We start from the raw sequence: 17,829 nt of genomic DNA on the forward strand, positions 1-17,829 counted from the left end.
GCTAATGAGTTCCTGCTGGGCGTGGCCAACTCGGGAGCCAGACGGAACTCCGCTCCTGTGCGTTCCTGCCCAAAAATAGCCCTGCCTTTCAGTGTAGTCGATATAAGAGGAAGGGAGTTGTCACTCAGGGGAGGACAGAGCTGTACAATGGCGGGGGGTGATTGCTGTGGAAAGGAATAATAGAACCATAGAATCACAGAGTTGGAAAGGGCCATATGGACCACCTAGTCCAGGGGTGGCCAAACCTTCTTAACGTTAAGAGTCACATAGAATAAACGTCAGATGTTTGAGAGCTGCGAGACAAACAAATCTTACACATTTTTACTGGGAAATATGCAAATTTGCTTTCTATTAACATTAAGTGAGGCTACCAAAGTAATATCAAAAGCGGTAAAAGCGGATACTGATAATGATATTTATTTGTCCAATAATATTTGTTTGCTAATGATATTTTAGGAGCTGCGGTGGCTCAAGTGGTTAAGACGCTGAACTGCAGGCTGTGGAAGGTCGGTAGTTCAGCAGTTCAAGACCCGGGTGCCGCATGATGGAGTGAGCTCCCGTCTCTAGTTCCAGCTCCTGCCAACCGAGCAGTTCGAAAGCAAGAAACTGCAAGTAGATAAATAGGGACCACTTCGGTGGGAAGGTCACAGCGTTCCGTGCGCCTTGGTGTTCAGTCATGCCAGCCACATGACCATGGAAACGTCTTCGGACAGCGCTGGCTCTTTGGCTTTGAAACGAAGATGAGCACCGCAACCCTAGAGTCGGATTCGGCTGGCTTTCGAGCAAGGAAACCTTTACCTTTACCTAATGATATTTAGCTTCCCCAGTCGCCCTGCCGGAAGCCGCACGGTATGTGAGAAAGAGCCGCATGCGGCTCTTGAGCCACAGTTTGGCCACCCCGATCTAATCCAACCCCCTGCTCAGTGCAGGATCAGCCTAGAGCATCCCTGGCAAGCATTTGTCCAGCCCCTGCTTAAAGACTGCCAGGGAGGGGGAGCTCACCACCTCCCTAGGCGGCCGATTCCACTGCTTAACAACTCTTACTGTCAAAAGATTTTTCACGATATCCAGCCGATACCTTCCCGCCTTTAATCTAAACCCATGGTCGCGAGTCCCGTCCTCTGCTCCCAACAGCTCCCTGCTCTCCTCTATGTGACAAAAACCAACTCCTCTCCTTCTAATCTGAAAAGCCAGGTTTGATTCCCCACTCCTCCTCCACCTGAAGCCTGCTGGGGGACATTGGGCCAGTTACCATTCTCTCGGGAGCCCCACCTGCCTCGCAAGGCCCCTGTTGCGTGAAGAGGAAGGGAAGGGGATGGTAAGCTGCTTTGGGACTCCTTAGGGTAGAGAAACGCGGGGTATAAAAACCAACTGTTTCATGGCACGTGTGGAGATTTGAACCTGGGTCTCCTGGATCCTAAGCGGACCCTCTTAACCACTACACCACACTGGCTCTACAGGAGCTGCAAGATATGGGCCTGCAGACACTCCGTAGCTCCCATTTCATCCTTTGTCTCATTTCCAAAGCTGATTAGCAGCAGGGTACCCCGGGGTGTGCTAAGGGTTCCAAACACTACCTACGCAAATGCCAGGAGTTTTTTTTTGGGGGGGGGGCAGTGCCTAGGGAGAGTGGAGTTCGGGAACATGTGATGTCAATTGCAGGGGATGCTCTAGGAACTTCCTTGAATCTCTGTGGTTAAGACCACAGAGACGAGGGGGAATTCCTAGAGCACCACCATGGAGGCCATTCCCCCCCCCCTCGCTCTATCTGTCTGCTAGTACTGCTTATACAGTTATCACCTTAAGCAGAAATTAGAACCAAAAAAAAATGAATAGACCTTTCTTGGTATTATTTATCTTAAAAATTGACTATTGTTGCACCTATGAATTTTGCCACCGAGAGGGTAACGAGATCATTTGTATCTGATAGTAGCCATGACGTCTGGGCTCGCACATTTAGCAATTCCGCATCCTTAAGTAAAGGGGTGACTAAATTAGCATACAACTAATTGAGTATAGGTAAAGGTAAAGGTCTCCCTTGCTCGAAAGCCAGTCGAGTCCGACTCTAGGGTTGCGGTGCTCATCTCCGTTTCAAAGCCGAAGAGCCAGCGCTGTCTGAAGACGTTTCCGTGGTCATGTGGCCGGCATGACTAAACACCAAGGCGCACGGAACGCTGTTACCTTCCCACCGAAGTGGTACCTATTTATCTACTTGCAATTTCTTGCTTTCGAACGGCTAGGTTGGCAGGAGCTGGAACTAGAGACAGGAGCTCACTCCGTCATGCGGCACACTTGGGTCTCGAACTGCTGAACTACTGACCTTCCACAGCTTGCAGTTCAGCGTCTTAACCACTTGAGCCACCGCAGCTCCCATTGAATATAGGGCACTCCATAATCGCATGTTCGATGGTTTCGATTGTATCATATGAGCATCTGCATATTCTATTAGAGTATGATACTCTATTATATCGGCCCTCCAAAACCACCGAGGGAAGAACGTTAATTTTTCCCCCCTCTCACTCTTCAGTTTCTTAAACATGAGTGACTGGGCTGGCGATGGGTGTGGGGAATTCCCCACCGGGCCTGGGCAATTGGGAAGCCTAGGATATGCGTCCAGCTAGTATCCAACCTAAGGGGCTATGGTGGCTCAAGTGGTTAAAACGCTGAACTACAGACCGGAAGTAGTTCAGCAGTTCAAGACCCGAGTGTGCCACGTGACGGAGTGAGCTCCCATCTCTGGCCCCAGCTCCTGCCAACCTAGCAGTTCAAAAGCAACAAATTGCAAGTAGATAAATAGGGACCACTTCGGTGGGAAGGTAACAGCGTTCCGTGAGCCTCGGCGTCCAGTCATGCCGGCCACATGACCACGGAAACGTCTTTGGACAGCGCTGGCTCTTCGGCTTGGAAACGGAGATGAGCACCGCACCCCTAGAGTCGGATTCGACTGGCTTTCGAGCAAGGGAAACCTTTACCTTTACCATTACTAATATCCGACCTACCAAGTCAAATGCCCGTATGCACCCAGACACGCTTCAAAGAAAACACCGGAGACCAACGAACCGTCAATGCCACCTCAAAGTCCTCCTGCTTAAAAAACTTGAGACGCGGCTCACCTCCTTGCAAAGTGTATTCCGCGACTGCTCTGCTGAAGGATCCCAGGCCAGCTCCGTTGTACGAGGCTACCTGGATCTCATACTGAGTCCAGATGATCAGGTCTTGGATCAAACAGTAGTTAATCTCCGCGCTGGTGATGTTCTTGTATTGGTACTCCCCGGGGAGGCCTGCCAGGCGGTACCTACACGGAGAAAGGTTCATTTGTTAAGGCCCAATGAATGCCAAGTGCATGACAGGACACCCCCCCAAACGGTTTCCTAAAGAAGACGTTTCCAAAGAAACTAACTTGCAACCAACTGAATCCGGCCAAACTGCTGGCCCGTTTGCATTTCATCGTCACCAAGAGGACATGTTCAGGAATACGCAAAACTCCTGTTTTATGCTGTTGCAGACAAAATGGTCCATTTTGCATCCATCTGCCCTTTGCAAGCCCTTGTCACGGGCCAGCTTGACCAGCCTGAGTCCAGTGTGGCTCCTCAGGAGTTGAGAGGAGCCGCATGCAGCCAGCTCCGAACCAGCTAAAGTTAGTGAATTAGGGATACAGGACCCTCAAGGCTCATTGCCGGCAGCTGTCCTTGACCCACTCAGGCACAGCTCTGAAGCAGCCAGTGAAGCAGAGCTACAAGAAAGTAGCCCAACAGGCTATACGGCCCTTAATTGAACAGCGAAGGGAAAAGCTCAGACAAGACTTAAGGACACGGAGGCAGAGTGCTCGCCTCTTGGCTCAGCACCAGCTGCTTAATGATAACAGTTCTGCATAAGTGCAGGAGCACCTCCAAGCAGATGGTTGTAAATCAGGCTTGTCAAGGAATGCCTATACAAATCAGACCCACAGAACTGCAGATTGTGGAAGCAACATTTCACAACATCCCTGTGAACTTTGTGACCAGAACTCTGGACTCTGCCTGCCTCCTGTGACCTTTGGACTGACCCTTGACTTTGTTTTTTTGGACCTGCCTGAACCTCAGACTGCCTTGACTCCGCTTTCCTGAACAACCCATGAATTCATAGACTTCTCCTAATCAGTATTTGCTCTAGCTCTCATGTTTTAATCTGCCTGTATTCCAGGACAGTCCTCCCCACCCCAAAAACATCTTTTCTCCACCAAGGGACATCTGTAAATTGGGCCTGAGATTTCATTCGGTACTTCAGACATGTTTAGCTCTTAAGACGTAAGGCATGATCAGATGATGGTTGAGAAACTACAGATGTGGAGTGATGGAGCTTCCTTGGAACTGGCAACTCTGGTGGGGACAGAGGAAGCTGTTTATTTCTAGGGCTGCCAACTCTGAGTATGGACATTTCCAGATATTTGGGGGTGGAGCCTGGGGAGGGCAGGGTTTCGGGAGGGAGGGACCTCAGTGGGGTATAATGCAATAGAGTCCACCCTCCAAAGGAACCATTTTCTCCAAGTGAACGATGGTCTCCATAGATCGGAGATCAGCTGTAATTCCGGGAGATCACCCGGAGATTGGCAATAAGAGAACATAAGAAAACATAAGAGAAGCCAATTTTGGATCAGGCCAGTGGCCCATCTAGTCCAACAGTGTCACACAGTGGCCAAAAATACCAGGTGCCATCAGAAGGTCCAGCAGCGGGACCAGGACACTAGAAGACCTCCCACTGTTGCCCCCCCCAAGCACCAAGAATACAGAGCATCGCTTGCCCCAGACTGAGAGTTCCTATCTATACCTTGTGGCTCATAGCCACTGATGGACCTCTGCTCCATATGTTTATCCAGTTCCCTCTTAAAGCCGTCCATGCTTGTAGCCGCCGCCACCTCCTGTGGCAGGGAATTCCATGTGTTAATCACTCTTTGGGTGAAGAAGTACTTCTTTTTATCCGTTCTAACCCGACTGCTCGGCAATTTCATGGAGTGCCCACGATTTCTTGTCTTGTGAGAAAGGGGGAAAAGTACCTCTTTCCCGTTTTAACTTAATCCAGAACTTCAGCTGTCCATGGGGGATCAATAAGCCAAGATCACCACGGGGACTGCGCTGTGCAACCCCGGCACTCATAAGCACATAAGAGAAGCCCATGTTGGATCAGGCCAAAGGCCCATCCAGTCCAACACTCTGTCTCACACAGTGGCCAAAAATACCAGGTGCCATCAGGAGGTCCACCAGTGGGGCCAGGACACTAGAAGCCCTCCCACTGTTGCCCCCCCCCCAAGCACCAAGAAGACAGAGCATTCCTAGCCTCAGAGCCCCTATCTATACCTTGTGGCTAATAGCCACTGATGGACCTCTGCTCCATATCCCTATCTAATTCCCTTTTGAAGCCGTCCATGCTTGTAGCTGCCACCACCTCCTGTGGCAGGGAATTCCATGTGTTAATCACTCTTTGGGTGAAGAAGTACTTCTTTTTATCCTTTCTAACCCGACTGCTCGGCAATTTCATTGAGTGCCCACGATTTCTTGTCTTGTGAGAAAGAGGGAAAAGTACTTCTTTCTCAACCTGCTCTATCCCATAATCTTATAAACCTCGATCATGTCACCCCTCAGCCATCGTTTCACCAAGCTAAAGAGCCCCAAGCGTTTTAACTTAATCCGGAACTTCAGCTGTCCATGGGGGATCGATAAGCCAAGATCACCATGGGGACTACGCTGTGCAACCCCAGAACTCAGGGCCCCCTACTTTTTTGGCAGGAATTCTTTCATCACTCCCACAAGTCTGCAAGTACACCATAAGAACATAAGAGAAGCCAATGTTGGATCAGGCCAACGGCCCATCCAGTCCAACACTCTGTCACACAGTGGCCAAAAACACCAGGTGCTCTCAGGAGGTCCAGCAGCGGAACCAGGATACTAGAAGACCACCCATTGTTGCCCCCCCCCAAGCACCAAGAATACAGAGCACCACTTGCCCCAGACCGAGAGTTCCTATCTATACCATCTCAGGTCTCAAATACACACACTCATAAACATATACAGATTTACAAAAAAAAACCCCAACAACAACCCCGAGATAGATGCAGGACACAAACAGAAATCAAGTTAAGTGTCTCCATGTCAGTGTTACGCCCTGCCAAAGTCAAGGCCATCAGACAAATCCCTCCAAGCACTCCGCAAGGGGGGGGGGACATACACCCTTCACATTGCAAGAAAAATAACAATGATCAAAACCAAAATGATCTTCCAAAGCCAGAGAACGTGGCTGGGGGGAGGTCGAGATAGCTTCCCCCCCCCCTTAGGAAACAAGATGCGCAGCGGCTCTTCAGAATATGCTAATCCGCCTATCAGAAACACGGAGACGGAAAACAACGGTCGGACTTGCAAATGAGGCATTATGACTCCGGGAGACGGCAAACAGAGAAATTGTTAGATTGCACTCCTATTGATCCCTGAAAGTCAGTAACTGGCGAGAGCCGCTGTGGTGGAAAGGGGGCGGGAAGCGGGGCAGGCCTCCCTAGAGAGACTGGGGAGATGGCAGGGCTAGAAAGACAATTTGAAGGATCACCTGCTCCGGCACGGAGCTGCCTGTCTACTGAGATCAGCATCCGAGGTCCTGCTCTAGGGAAATCATCGCTAACATTGCAGGGTGGGGGGAAGGCAAACGGCTACCAGAGACCCGCCCTCTTCCGTGGTGCAGAGGAAGGCCATGGTGAACCACCTCTGCTTCTCGCTTGCCTTGAGAGCCCCTCGCTGGGGTTGCCTTAAGTTGTCAGCTAAGCAGGGTCAGTACTTGGAAGGGAGGCCACCAAGGAAGACTCTGCAGAGGAAGGCCATGGCCAACCACCTCTGCTTCTCGGTTGCCTCGAAAGCCCCTTGCTGGGGTTACCTTAAGTTATAAGCTAAGCAGGGTTGGTACTTGGAAGGGAGACCACCAAGGAAGGCTCTGCAGAGGAAGGCCATGGCCAACCACCTCTGCTTCTCCTTTGCCTCGAAAGCCCCTTGCTGGGGTTGCCTTAAGTTATGAGCTAAGCAGGGTCGGTACTTGGAAGGGAGACCACCAAGGAAGGCTCTGCAGAGGAAGGCGATGGCAAACCACCTCTGCTTCTCCCTTGCCTCGAAAGCCCCTTGCTGGGGTTGCCTCAAGTTATAAGCTAGGCAGGGTCGGTACTTGGAAGGGAGACCACCAAGGAAGGCTCTGCAGAGGAAGGCGATGGCAAACCACCTCTGCTTCTCCCTTGCCTCGAAAGCCCCTTGCTGGGGTTGCCTCAAGTTATAAGCTAGGCAGGGTCGGTACTTGGAAGGGAGACCACCAAGGAAGGCTCTGCAGAGGAAGGCCATGGCCAACCACCTCTGCTTCTCCCTTGCCTCGAAAGCCCCTTGCTGGGGTCGCCTTAAGTTATAAGCTAGGCAGGGTCGGTACTTGGAAGGCGGACCTCCAAGGAAGACGCTGCAGAGGAAGGCCATAGCAAACCACCTCTGCTTCTCCCTTGCCCTGCTGAGATCCTTCCCCTCCACAAACCCCACCCTCTCCAGGCTCCACCCCCCAAAATCTCCAGGTATTTACCCCATTCTGGAACAGTCATTTGCCTGTTTCTGGAGACAGACAAAGCTCCGGCATGGAGCTGCCTGTCTACTGAGATCAACATCCGAGGTCCTGCTCTAGGGAAATCATCGCTAACATTGCAGGGTGGGGGGAAGGCAAACGGCTACCAGAGACCCGCCCTCTTCCGTGGTGCAGAGGAAGGCCATGGTGAACCACCTCTGCTTCTCACTTGCCTCGAAAGCCCCTTGCTGGGGTCGCCTTACGTTATAAGCTAAGCAGGGTCAGTACTTGGAAGGGAGACCACCAAGGAAGGCTCTGCAGAGGAAGGCCATGGCCAACCACCTCTGCTTCTCCCTTGCCCTGCTGAGATCCTTCCCCTCCACAAACCCCACCCTCTCCAGGCTCCACCCCCCAAAATCTCCAGGTATTTACCCCATTCTGGAACAGTCATTTGCCTGTTTCTGGAGACAGACAAAGTCCTGGTTGGAACGGAGACTCTCATGCCCTGGAATTAACTGATCTTCATTGAGACTGATCTTCCATTGGTTTTTGTTGTTGTTGTTGTAGTTTTGGATGGATTGTCCCGTTTTTTATATTGTCAGCTGGTTTGTAAATCATATAATTGAAAAACGGCGTATAAACATAGCGCGTGTGCATTTGTACTAAAAGGAAGAGATCTACTAGCCCCCCAGAGCTAGAGTTAATCTGCATGTTTCCCAAAAGCTCATGGGAATGCCTTTGAAAGGCTCGCCATGACCTCGGTGGTCTACAGCAGGACTGGGCTAGCAGAAAGGGGGGATGTTGGAGATGTCTGGAAGGTGCCACTCCTGAGTGCCCTTCCGAGCTTTCTTGTCTCATGGAAGGGAACTCAAAGGGCATTCAGATGCCCTCTGAGCTGTGGAACTGACACGCTCGCTGACATGTCCGTTGAATGGAAGGACTAAAAACAGGCCGGGAGCCTCCCCCTTTAAAAACAAGCAATCAGATTAATTTAATGAACTGCAGTTTAATTGCCCCCTTAAAAATTTAAATGCCCCCCCCCCACCGGAACAAAAAATTCCTGGCTACGGGCCTGGCTAGAGAGGAGTGTATTCACATGGCAAAGCTTTCTCATTTGTAACTACAAATCCACACTTAAAACCGGTAAGCCAAAGCCTTGACACAAACATTGGGCCTTCCCTCTGTCCTGTCCTTCCCTCCCCCCATCTCAGGAGAAGCCCCCCCCCCGAGATGAAGGTTTTGTGCGGCTTGTTGTTCTCTTTGCTCGTCTTGCCCACAGCGCGAACCGCGGAGCTCTCGTGCGATTGCGCCCGTTGGCTTTGTGGAAACACACTGTCCCTATAAATACAGCACACCTGCTGGGGAGAAGGAGAGTAAGAAGATGGAGGACAGTTTGGAAATGTCACGTCCCTCTGGCTCTGTTCCTTCCCCTTTGCTACGTGCTTTGACAGATATTATAACGGATGGTTCAGCACGCCTCCTGGTGTTCCGTCAGCTGGGGATGGAAAGGTGGTCTACTTCTGCGTCTCACAACCTCTGCGCCTGGCGGGCGCGACACCTTGTCAGGTAGTAGCTTTAAATATGTGACTAGAGTGTGTTGGCTCCCAAACGCCATGCTCAGGGGGAAGGCTACAGCTGGGGTGAGCATATCGCGGTTGACACTGCTGGAAGCCAACAAGATGCTTGCACTTTGTATTGGAGACGGCCCCAAAGTGACCTGCGAGACCGTCTCTTTCTTCAGTGCAAGACACACACCCCAACACACATATACACATACTTAGGTTTGCTAACCTCCAGGTGGGAAACAAACAGTAACGAAAACAACCGGGATGTTATGTTATGAAAATATATTTAGACTACTATTCTGTAGCGAATCGTATTTCTTCATCACATTATAAAAATATACGCATACACACAATGGGAGTTGCGTATCATACCATTTCACATAACAGCTTTTTCTAAGTGTGCTGCATGAATACCATTAGTTTACACGTCGACGATTCTAATCCGTGAATTAATACACGACATTCTTCCCACTTCGATGAAACCCTGAAAGAATCTGTGGGAAGTGGGAAGAATGCCGTGTGTTAATTCACGGATTAGAATTGTCGACGTGTAAACTAATGGTATTCACGCAGCACACTTAGAAAAAGCTGTTATGTGAAACGGTATTATACGCAATTCTTGTTGTGTGCATGTGTATATTTTTATAATGTCAAGGCTATTTTGGGGCAGGAACGCACAGGAATGGAGTTCCGGCTGGCTTCAGAGTTGGCCACGCCCACTACAGCCAAAACCTCTGCATGTGCGGCTACAGAAGGAAAGCCTGGAGAGCGACCCCCTGGCGACTCCAAGGCGGGCAGGCCAGGGGGCCCCTGGAAGGATTTAAATGCCTCCCCTTGCCTTATCTGGTCTCTCCAAGGGCCGGCTTGCCCGGGCTCCCCGCAGCCGCGGGGCGCCCGAGCAAGCCAAGGGAAGGCATGGGGTGTGGCCTAATATGCTAATGAGCTGTGCTGTCAGGTGTGGCCTAATATGCTAATGAATTTCTGCTGCTGGGTGTGGCCTGTTATGCTAATGAGTCCCTGCTGGGCTTTTTCCACAAAAAAAGCCCTGTATAATGTGATGAAGAAATACGATTCACTACAGAATAGTAGTCTAAATATATTTCCATAATATAACATCACGGTTGTTCTCGTTATTGTTTGCATCCTTCCCGTGATCTCTCCGTTGTTTCTACAAACCTTCAGGTGGGGGCTGGAGATATCCCCGAAAACGGCTGCTTTGGGGGGGTGGACTCTATGGCTGAGGTCCTTCCTCTCCTCCACCACTCCCCAGGCTTCACCCCCAAATCTCCAGGATTTTCCGAACCTGGAGTCGAAAACCCTACACTTGCTTGCGGTGGGACAAAGACAGGCCTACGGAGACCATTAAAAGGACAGACTTTTAATTCGGGAGGCAAATACGCACACATTTTTGATGGGGTCGTACAAACGGGCAACTGGGCAGACGCCCCAGTCCTTTTGACAAATTACAACCCGCCCGATGACCCTCCCACACCATTCAGATACCCTCCTTTTTTCATTTTTAGGTAGTCAGCTATTTGAACGTTTCCCCGTCGTGGCGCTCATCAGGCCCGCATATGAACTTGGTTTATGCTCCCTCATTAAAATCACACCTAGACTCAATTAGTTATTACCTGACGTCTGAAATTGCTATCATCCGTTAAGATCAAATCAATTGTCATAAATCACTGCCGATGAATGCATCGTCCCCACCTACCAGCGAGGGGAGCTGAACCGGGAGCCACTAAGTCTCCCGCCCCCATGAACAAAGGTGCGATTGGGGGATTGTTTTAATTCTGGGTTCTGTGCACAGATGTACGTTGACGGCCGCTACAGGTGGCATTGTGGCAGAGCGCACGGCTTGGCTCGCGAGTTTTCCAGAATAACAACAATAATAAACACCTTCGTTTCCTGCTGTACTTGCAATGAACCTGCTAATTAGTGGCTGGCACTTCCAGCCTTGGAAGACTGTTGTCTATGACTCACTTCTCAGGGGAAAGAAACCCGTCCCAATTAAACATCATACGTTATTGCATGGCTTGTTCGATACCAATCAACGGGAGGAGAAGAAGAGGAGGAGGAGGAGGGGGAGGAGGAGGAAGATTGGATTTATACCCCATCCTGCACTTAGAGTCTCAGAGCGGCTTACAAACTCCTTTCCCTTCCCCTCCCCACAACCGATACCCTGTGAGGTAGGTGGGGCTGAGAGAGCTCTTTCCAGAACTGCTCTTGAGAGAACAGCTCTGGCAGAACTACGGTTTGCCCAAGGTCATCCAGCAGGTGCAAGTGGAGGCGTGGAGAATCATACCCGGTTCTCCCATATTAGAGTCCGTGCACTTAACCACTACACCAAACTGGCTCTCAGTGGTGACCCATTTTAATGCTTTTGTCACACTATCATTTGACCGACAATGTCTCCACCTTATCCCCAGGCATGGCTCCATTTTTCACCCATTCCAGGACAACAGATGGCCACTTACCGGAGGATGTACCCGTGAAGAACCCCGTTATGCTCGCTTTCGGGAGGAGGTTGCCACTGGACCATGATAGACTGATTGGTCCGTCCACTGGCCACAATGTTCTTAGGAGGAGCACTTGGCGGTTCTTCAGGTAGCATCAATCTACGAGCAAGCAGACACGATAGCGACACATTCATTGAGATAAACAGACATTTGTTTGTGGTGTTTTGGTGGCGGTTGTTTTTGCTTAAAGGCAAAAGAGCGGCCCCTTGAGAAAGAAAGATAGCTCGGTTGCACTAGACATGCCAGAAACAGTTGCAACAAATCAACTTAATAGAAAACCAGCTAAGCAAGGAATGAGGGAGACAGCTGGGGCAACCTTGTTCTGTTTGAATCATTCCACCACAATCTGTTAAGACGGCTACAAGGTTGAATGAGTCCACGCTCCGGCCTGGAATCTGGAATTCTTTTTCAAATCGTTTCCTTTGCTCCTGCCGTTTCTTTCATATCAGATGCCTGGGCCCAGACACCACACCGTGAACGTCATCTCAAAGTTTCTTCTGCTCAATGTTCCCAGGAGGCTCAAAAAGAACGGACTGGTGCACATGAAACCCAGTGCAGTAGAGCTATCCTTCTACCATATGGATTTCAGAAGTGAAAGTTCTGGAGGAAACTACTACACAGCTAACCCGACTAGAGCAGGAATATTTTAGATATCTGTACGCTCACTTTGACCTACAAAGGAATACAGAGTTGGGCCTAGCACACCAGAAAGACCACTCCCTTTCAGTGGGACCTGCAAGTGCAGCAGAGAAGTTAATGTGAATCCATTAAAAAGACCCGTAAAGTTTAGCAAGACGTTGGGCGAAGTTTCCAGTGGCCACGGGGTGGATTTCAGTACCTTTATGGTGTTTCCCCGTCATATACCTCCACTTACCCCATCATGTCTGAGAAAACAAAACACTAGAAAACAATGCAACCAAATGTCCTGCTGGTCTTCAACCCTTCTGCTCACAGAACACATTTCTGGGATTCGGGGAGATGAAATTCCAATGAAATATGGAACGAGCTCCTGGAGGAGATCCGGGCCCTGCGGGACCTTATACAGTTTCGCAGGGCCTGCAAGATGGAGTCTTCCGTCAGGCTTTTGAGTAGGAGACGCCGCCGCCACTATTCCATCACTGAGATACCATCTTATCATCTACCCCTATTACTGGGGGGGGGGGGGGAGGTTGCCGCCCTGGCGGAGGTGGAAAAATATCACTCTTGGCGCTCACGCCATTTAATAAAACTGGCCGTCAATGTGGGATGCTGCATATCTTGGGGGATTTAATGTAGAATAGTAGAGCACCAAATTTCATTATGGATATAACATTGTTTTATTGTTTTTATTCGGCATTGCCGCTTGTCAGCCGCCCTGAGCCATTTGGGTAGGGCGGGATACAAATCCCAAATAAAACAAATAAATAAATATGAAAAGCCCTCGATGAACAGTGACTTTTGTTTGTACGGCTCTAACCAGACTAAAAAACCCCCAAGATACCCAAAAATGTGTCACCAGCCCTGTATTCACACAGGGTTGGCACGCCCACTCTCACCTGCTGGTTTCTCTGCTGTATTGGCCCTTGCCCACCTGGTTGACGGCACAGACTCGGAATTGGTAGGTGCGGGCTGGCGTTAATCCGCTCACAGTGATGCTGGTCATCTTTGGATCAATGTCGGAGAGGTGCACTTTCCACGGAGAGTCTGGGAGAGAGAAGCGGAATTTTAATTTACATGGGGACCCATCTCGGTAATGGAACCCACTGCGTAAAGAGTCAGGTCTCGATGGCGCAACGGAAAGTCAACAACGGCACCATTACTTATTTTATTTTTTATTTAATTAATTAATTCGATGTATACCCCGCCCTTCCCGCCGAAGCGGGCTCAGGGCGGCTTACATGAAAAGTTAAAATACAGTAAAACAACAATTCAATATGTAAAAAATGCATACATATTACAAATAGCAAGTCACAAATAAATACAGTTAAAGTGCTAGTGGCAGTAGCTGTAGGCCATGATCGATGCTCCCTCTAAGCTGTGGAGTCTTGTGAGCAAAATTATACTTTGTAAGCTACTGGCATTAAGGTTGTGAGTGACCGATTTGGCTACTGCATAAATTAGTTTGCTCTGGAGCCCTCCTTCCTGAGCGAAGCCAAAAATGTGTGAGCTGGAGGCTAAAAAACTGTGATCTAGCGCACACTGACTCAGCTTAGAGGGAACACTGGCCATGATGTAACAAATAAAGCGAAAAGTATGGCCAGAGGAAGTTCCTGTTGATGTCGCAGGCAGTTGCTGTTGTCATGAAGGGCCTCATCCCAGTTCAATGTTGTTGGTAGCGGCTCGAAGGCCTGGTGGAAGAGCTCCTAATCGAAGGCCTGGTGGAAGAGCTCCGTTTTGCAGGCCCTGCGGAACTGTAAAAGGTCCCACAAGGCCCTGATGTCTTCCGGGAGCTCATTCCACCAGTATGGAGCCACTACTGAGAAGGCCCTAGCCCTAGTAGAGGCCAGTGTGGGGTCTTTTGGTCCGGGTAGGGTCAAGCAGTTTTGAGACCTTGACCTCAGTGCTCTCTGGGGAACATGCGGGGAACATTCTAACCAAGAACGTCATTTCTTACTGATTACTCCTCACCCAATTGCCCTCTTCCACTGATTCATTTAACTACTGTCTTTCAGCCTCATTATCACGTGGTGTGATTCGGAGTCCCGTAGAAGGAATCGCACCACGTGAAAGGAGTCAATGCGAAGCTGTGTCTCTCTATTCATGGTCTCCAAATTAAGGCTATCCAATTGATCAGAGATTTCTTATGACTCAATCCATAAACCCATTATGCCTGGATGCTTGGACTTAAACTGATTCAGTCTTGGAGGTGCTGCCTTAATTGCTATCAAGACGGAATTGTTCCTCCCCAATTTCTGAACACATTTACTGAGCAGACGGTAGCTCGGTTTCAATCAATGAGCCTGGCTTCCAAGTAAATGTTCTTAGGATTGGGTTGTTAGTCAATTAACAGCCTCGCCTTCAACCAATTAATCAACTGATTAGGTGATTAAAGGGAGTATCAGAGGAGCTCAATATAGGGTATATTTAAAAGATGTGTAACACAGGGAACAGATCCTCTTGGTGAAACACGGATGGAAATTTATACTTTGATAAACCATCTTGGCTTGGGTGCCCATGTTTACAGCAGTGCGATCGGCAGCAACGAAAGCCTGCACATGAAATGACCAGACAATTAAAATTCACCTCTTAACCCACCTTGTTAATTATTTTAGACAGCACTGTCACATCTGCCAGTTTGGTGTAGTGGTTAGGAGCGCGGACTCTAATCTGGGAGAACCGGGTTTGATTCCCCACTCCTCCACTTGCACCTGCTGGTGTGACCTTGGGTCAGTCACAAGCTCTGGTACAGCTGTTCCTGAAAGAGCAGTTTGTGTCAGAGCTCTCTCAGCCCCACCCACCTCACAGGGTGTCTATTGTGGGGAGGGGAAGGGAAAGGAGTTTGTAAGCCGCTCTGAGACTCCAAGTGGAGGGCGGGGTATAAATCCAATCTCTTCTTCTACTTCTTACTAAATTTAAGAACCTTAATCTTCTTAAGTCTGCTTCCTTATAGCACCTCTCAATTATAGGAGGGCCCATCCTTAAGTTGCGCTTATGCTTGAACATATTTGAAAATGTAACATAAGAATAAGAATGTGTCTCTGCAGAAAACTCTTTCCAGACAACAGTTGTCTGGTGCCAGCTCAGCAGTTCTGCTTCTGTCTCTCGGCTTTTGGGGGCAGATGTATGTTGTTGTTGTTGGATTTATACCTCACCCTTCACTTGGAGGCTCAGAGTAACTTACAATCTCCTTTCCCTTCCCCTCCCCACCACAGACAACCTGTGAGATAGGCAGGGCTGAGAGAGCTCTGAGAAAACTGCTCTTGAGAGAACAGCTCTGTGAGAACTGTGACTGACCCAAGGTCACCCAGCTGGCTGCATGTAGAAGAGGAGGAGGAGGAAGAGGAAGAAGAAGAGTTGATTTTATACTCCACCCTTCACTACCCAAAGGAGACTCAGAGCGGCTTACAATCACCTTCCCTTCCTTGCCCCACAAAAGGCACCCTGTGAGGTAGGTGGGGCTGAGAAAGTTCTGAGAGAACTGTGACTGACCCAAAGTCACCCAGCGGGCTGCATGTGGAGGACAAGTGGGGAATCAAACCCAGTTCTCCAGATTAGAGTCCTGCCACTCTTAACCACTATACCAAATTGTGTATACAAATATACAGTGGTTTTATGCCCGTTTGGGCTTCTCTCCAAGAATTGTGGAAATGATAGTTTAGCAAGGGGATAAAGATTCTCTGCTACAGCTTTCCTCATAGAACTACATTTCCCAGAGTCCAAGGCAAGACTGTCCACTCTCCACAGCAACAGAGAATTCACACTGCAGGAAGGAGCTTACAAGGGAAGGAGTTCAGGGTGACTTCCACTGCCAAACAATGTGGATGTACCCCTGGTACACCAAAGAGCCTAGCAGTACCTTCTGTATCGTTTCCTACCTACTCTCTAAATCAATGCTGTCTAAAGCAGGGGTGTCAAACATGCAGCCCGGGGGCCGGACGAGGGCCCCCCCGGAGGGCTTCTATCAGGCCCGCAGTGGAACTGGCTGTCTTCTGCTTCTTATTCTTCCAGTTCTGCTGCTGCTGCATCATCGTAGGTTTGCAGCTCACAGATACACACCCGAACAGCATACTCAGGATTGCAACAGCACAGACATTTTGATGTAATCAATCAGAGCAAGAGGTGTCAGTTATCAGACACTGTTAAATAAACAAAATACTGCAAGACTTTTAAGCATGTTTTTATTTTGTTAAAAAAAAACCCTACCTTTGTGTTTGTGTCCTTTATAAAGTTTATATCTCCGCTACCTGGCATGACATTTTATGACACATGTGGCCCAGCCCGACAAGGTCTGATTTATGCCAGATCTGGCCCTCCAAACAAATGAGTTCGACACCCCTGGACCCTAAAGTGTCTGCTAGGTGCGCTAATCCTTTGGACTTGGCCATCCATCCAACAGCTCAGAGAAGAACTTCTGGGCAAAGTTTCCCTTTCGGAAAGGAGAGAGCTTTTCCCTTCTCAGCCCGCGCGGTTCGGCAGACAGAACATTTCCCTGCCGAAAAGGGATGCCGCACATGTCACTGCATAATAAATAAAAACTATATTCATTAACATTTTAATAAAGGGGGAAATGAGCATGATAAAGACAGATGGGCTGTGTGTTTCTCAACCCATCTGTTTGGCAGCCCATTACAGAACCACACCCGCCAGTGGCTCGGGCTGAAGGATCGTAATGAAATTTCACAGCTAGCCTGCAATGCCTCCCCCCCCCCCCCCTTTCAGGTACGGAGAAACAACTTTCTGAGCCATATCTGCTCAATGCAATGTTCTGCCAAGGAGTCTACATGCCTGGAATTTTTTAAAAGGGCAGAATGTGCTGCTTGAAGCAATTCTGGGTGGCCTTAGTGGAACTGGCAGGAGGCATCTCACTGCTGTGTTGCAGGTCCATCCGAAGCCCTATCTGCCTCCCCTCCATTCTGTTGGGAAAAAATGGCAAAAAATACTTAGATATTTGGAGTTTGCAATGGATCTTTGCTTCAGTGGAGAGGAGGCATTTCTTTCTGCCTAAAAATCTTTATTTCTAAAGGGAAGGGTACACAGGAAAAGCTACAAAATAAAAGATCTAAGGCTACATCTCGACAGCTACAGAAACAGACCGACCACACGGTCTCTCAACAACAACTGCCACAACAGCAATGGAGATTCTTCTTCTTCTTGACCCCTAGAAAGAAATCACCTGAATGTGTTAACCAATTATTGTGAGTAAACAGACTTAGATTTCACGGGCTTTGTTTTCATTGCCTCTGAGCCAGGTTTTCCTTCCAGGTCAGTCTGAACAATAGCATACAAGGTAAAGCAGATTAACTCTATAATGACAGAATTAGACCTTGCAACACACACTTTCATCATCCCTAACCTGTAGCTCCAGGTGCTGATGTGGGAGGGTTTGAGCCACCAAGGAGCACCTGGAAAATGTAGTCCAAGATGGCTGTAGGTGTGGGATGGAGACCAAAAAGGATGGGAAGCAGTTGGGAAGGGAAACCAGGGAGAGTGACAGGGTTGTCATCTGCCGCTGGCAACTCAGCAGGCAAACTCTGGGGGCAGGGACAGTCACATCA

The 17,829-nt window shown here is 49.3% G+C and overlaps 1 protein-coding gene across 1 annotated transcript in view; it reads right to left on the reverse strand.

Moving 5' to 3' along the window:
- The window catches only part of SDK1 (sidekick cell adhesion molecule 1), a 502,369-nt gene that overhangs the window by 299,000 nt on the left and 185,540 nt on the right, over positions 1-17,829 (reverse strand). Inside the window, exons 13-15 of the mRNA XM_015427208.1 lie at positions 13,171-13,318; positions 11,594-11,734; positions 3,114-3,295 (exon numbers count right to left, since the gene is read on the reverse strand). Coding sequence (XP_015282694.1) covers positions 3,114-3,295; positions 11,594-11,734; positions 13,171-13,318 — 471 coding nt within the window. The remainder of the gene's footprint in view (positions 1-3,113; positions 3,296-11,593; positions 11,735-13,170; positions 13,319-17,829) is intronic.

The sequence above is a fragment of the Gekko japonicus genome, unplaced genomic scaffold, assembly GCF_001447785.1.
Source record: "Gekko japonicus isolate JY-2015 unplaced genomic scaffold, Gekko_japonicus_V1.1 scaffold1021, whole genome shotgun sequence".
Taxonomy (NCBI): domain Eukaryota; kingdom Metazoa; phylum Chordata; class Lepidosauria; order Squamata; family Gekkonidae; genus Gekko; species Gekko japonicus.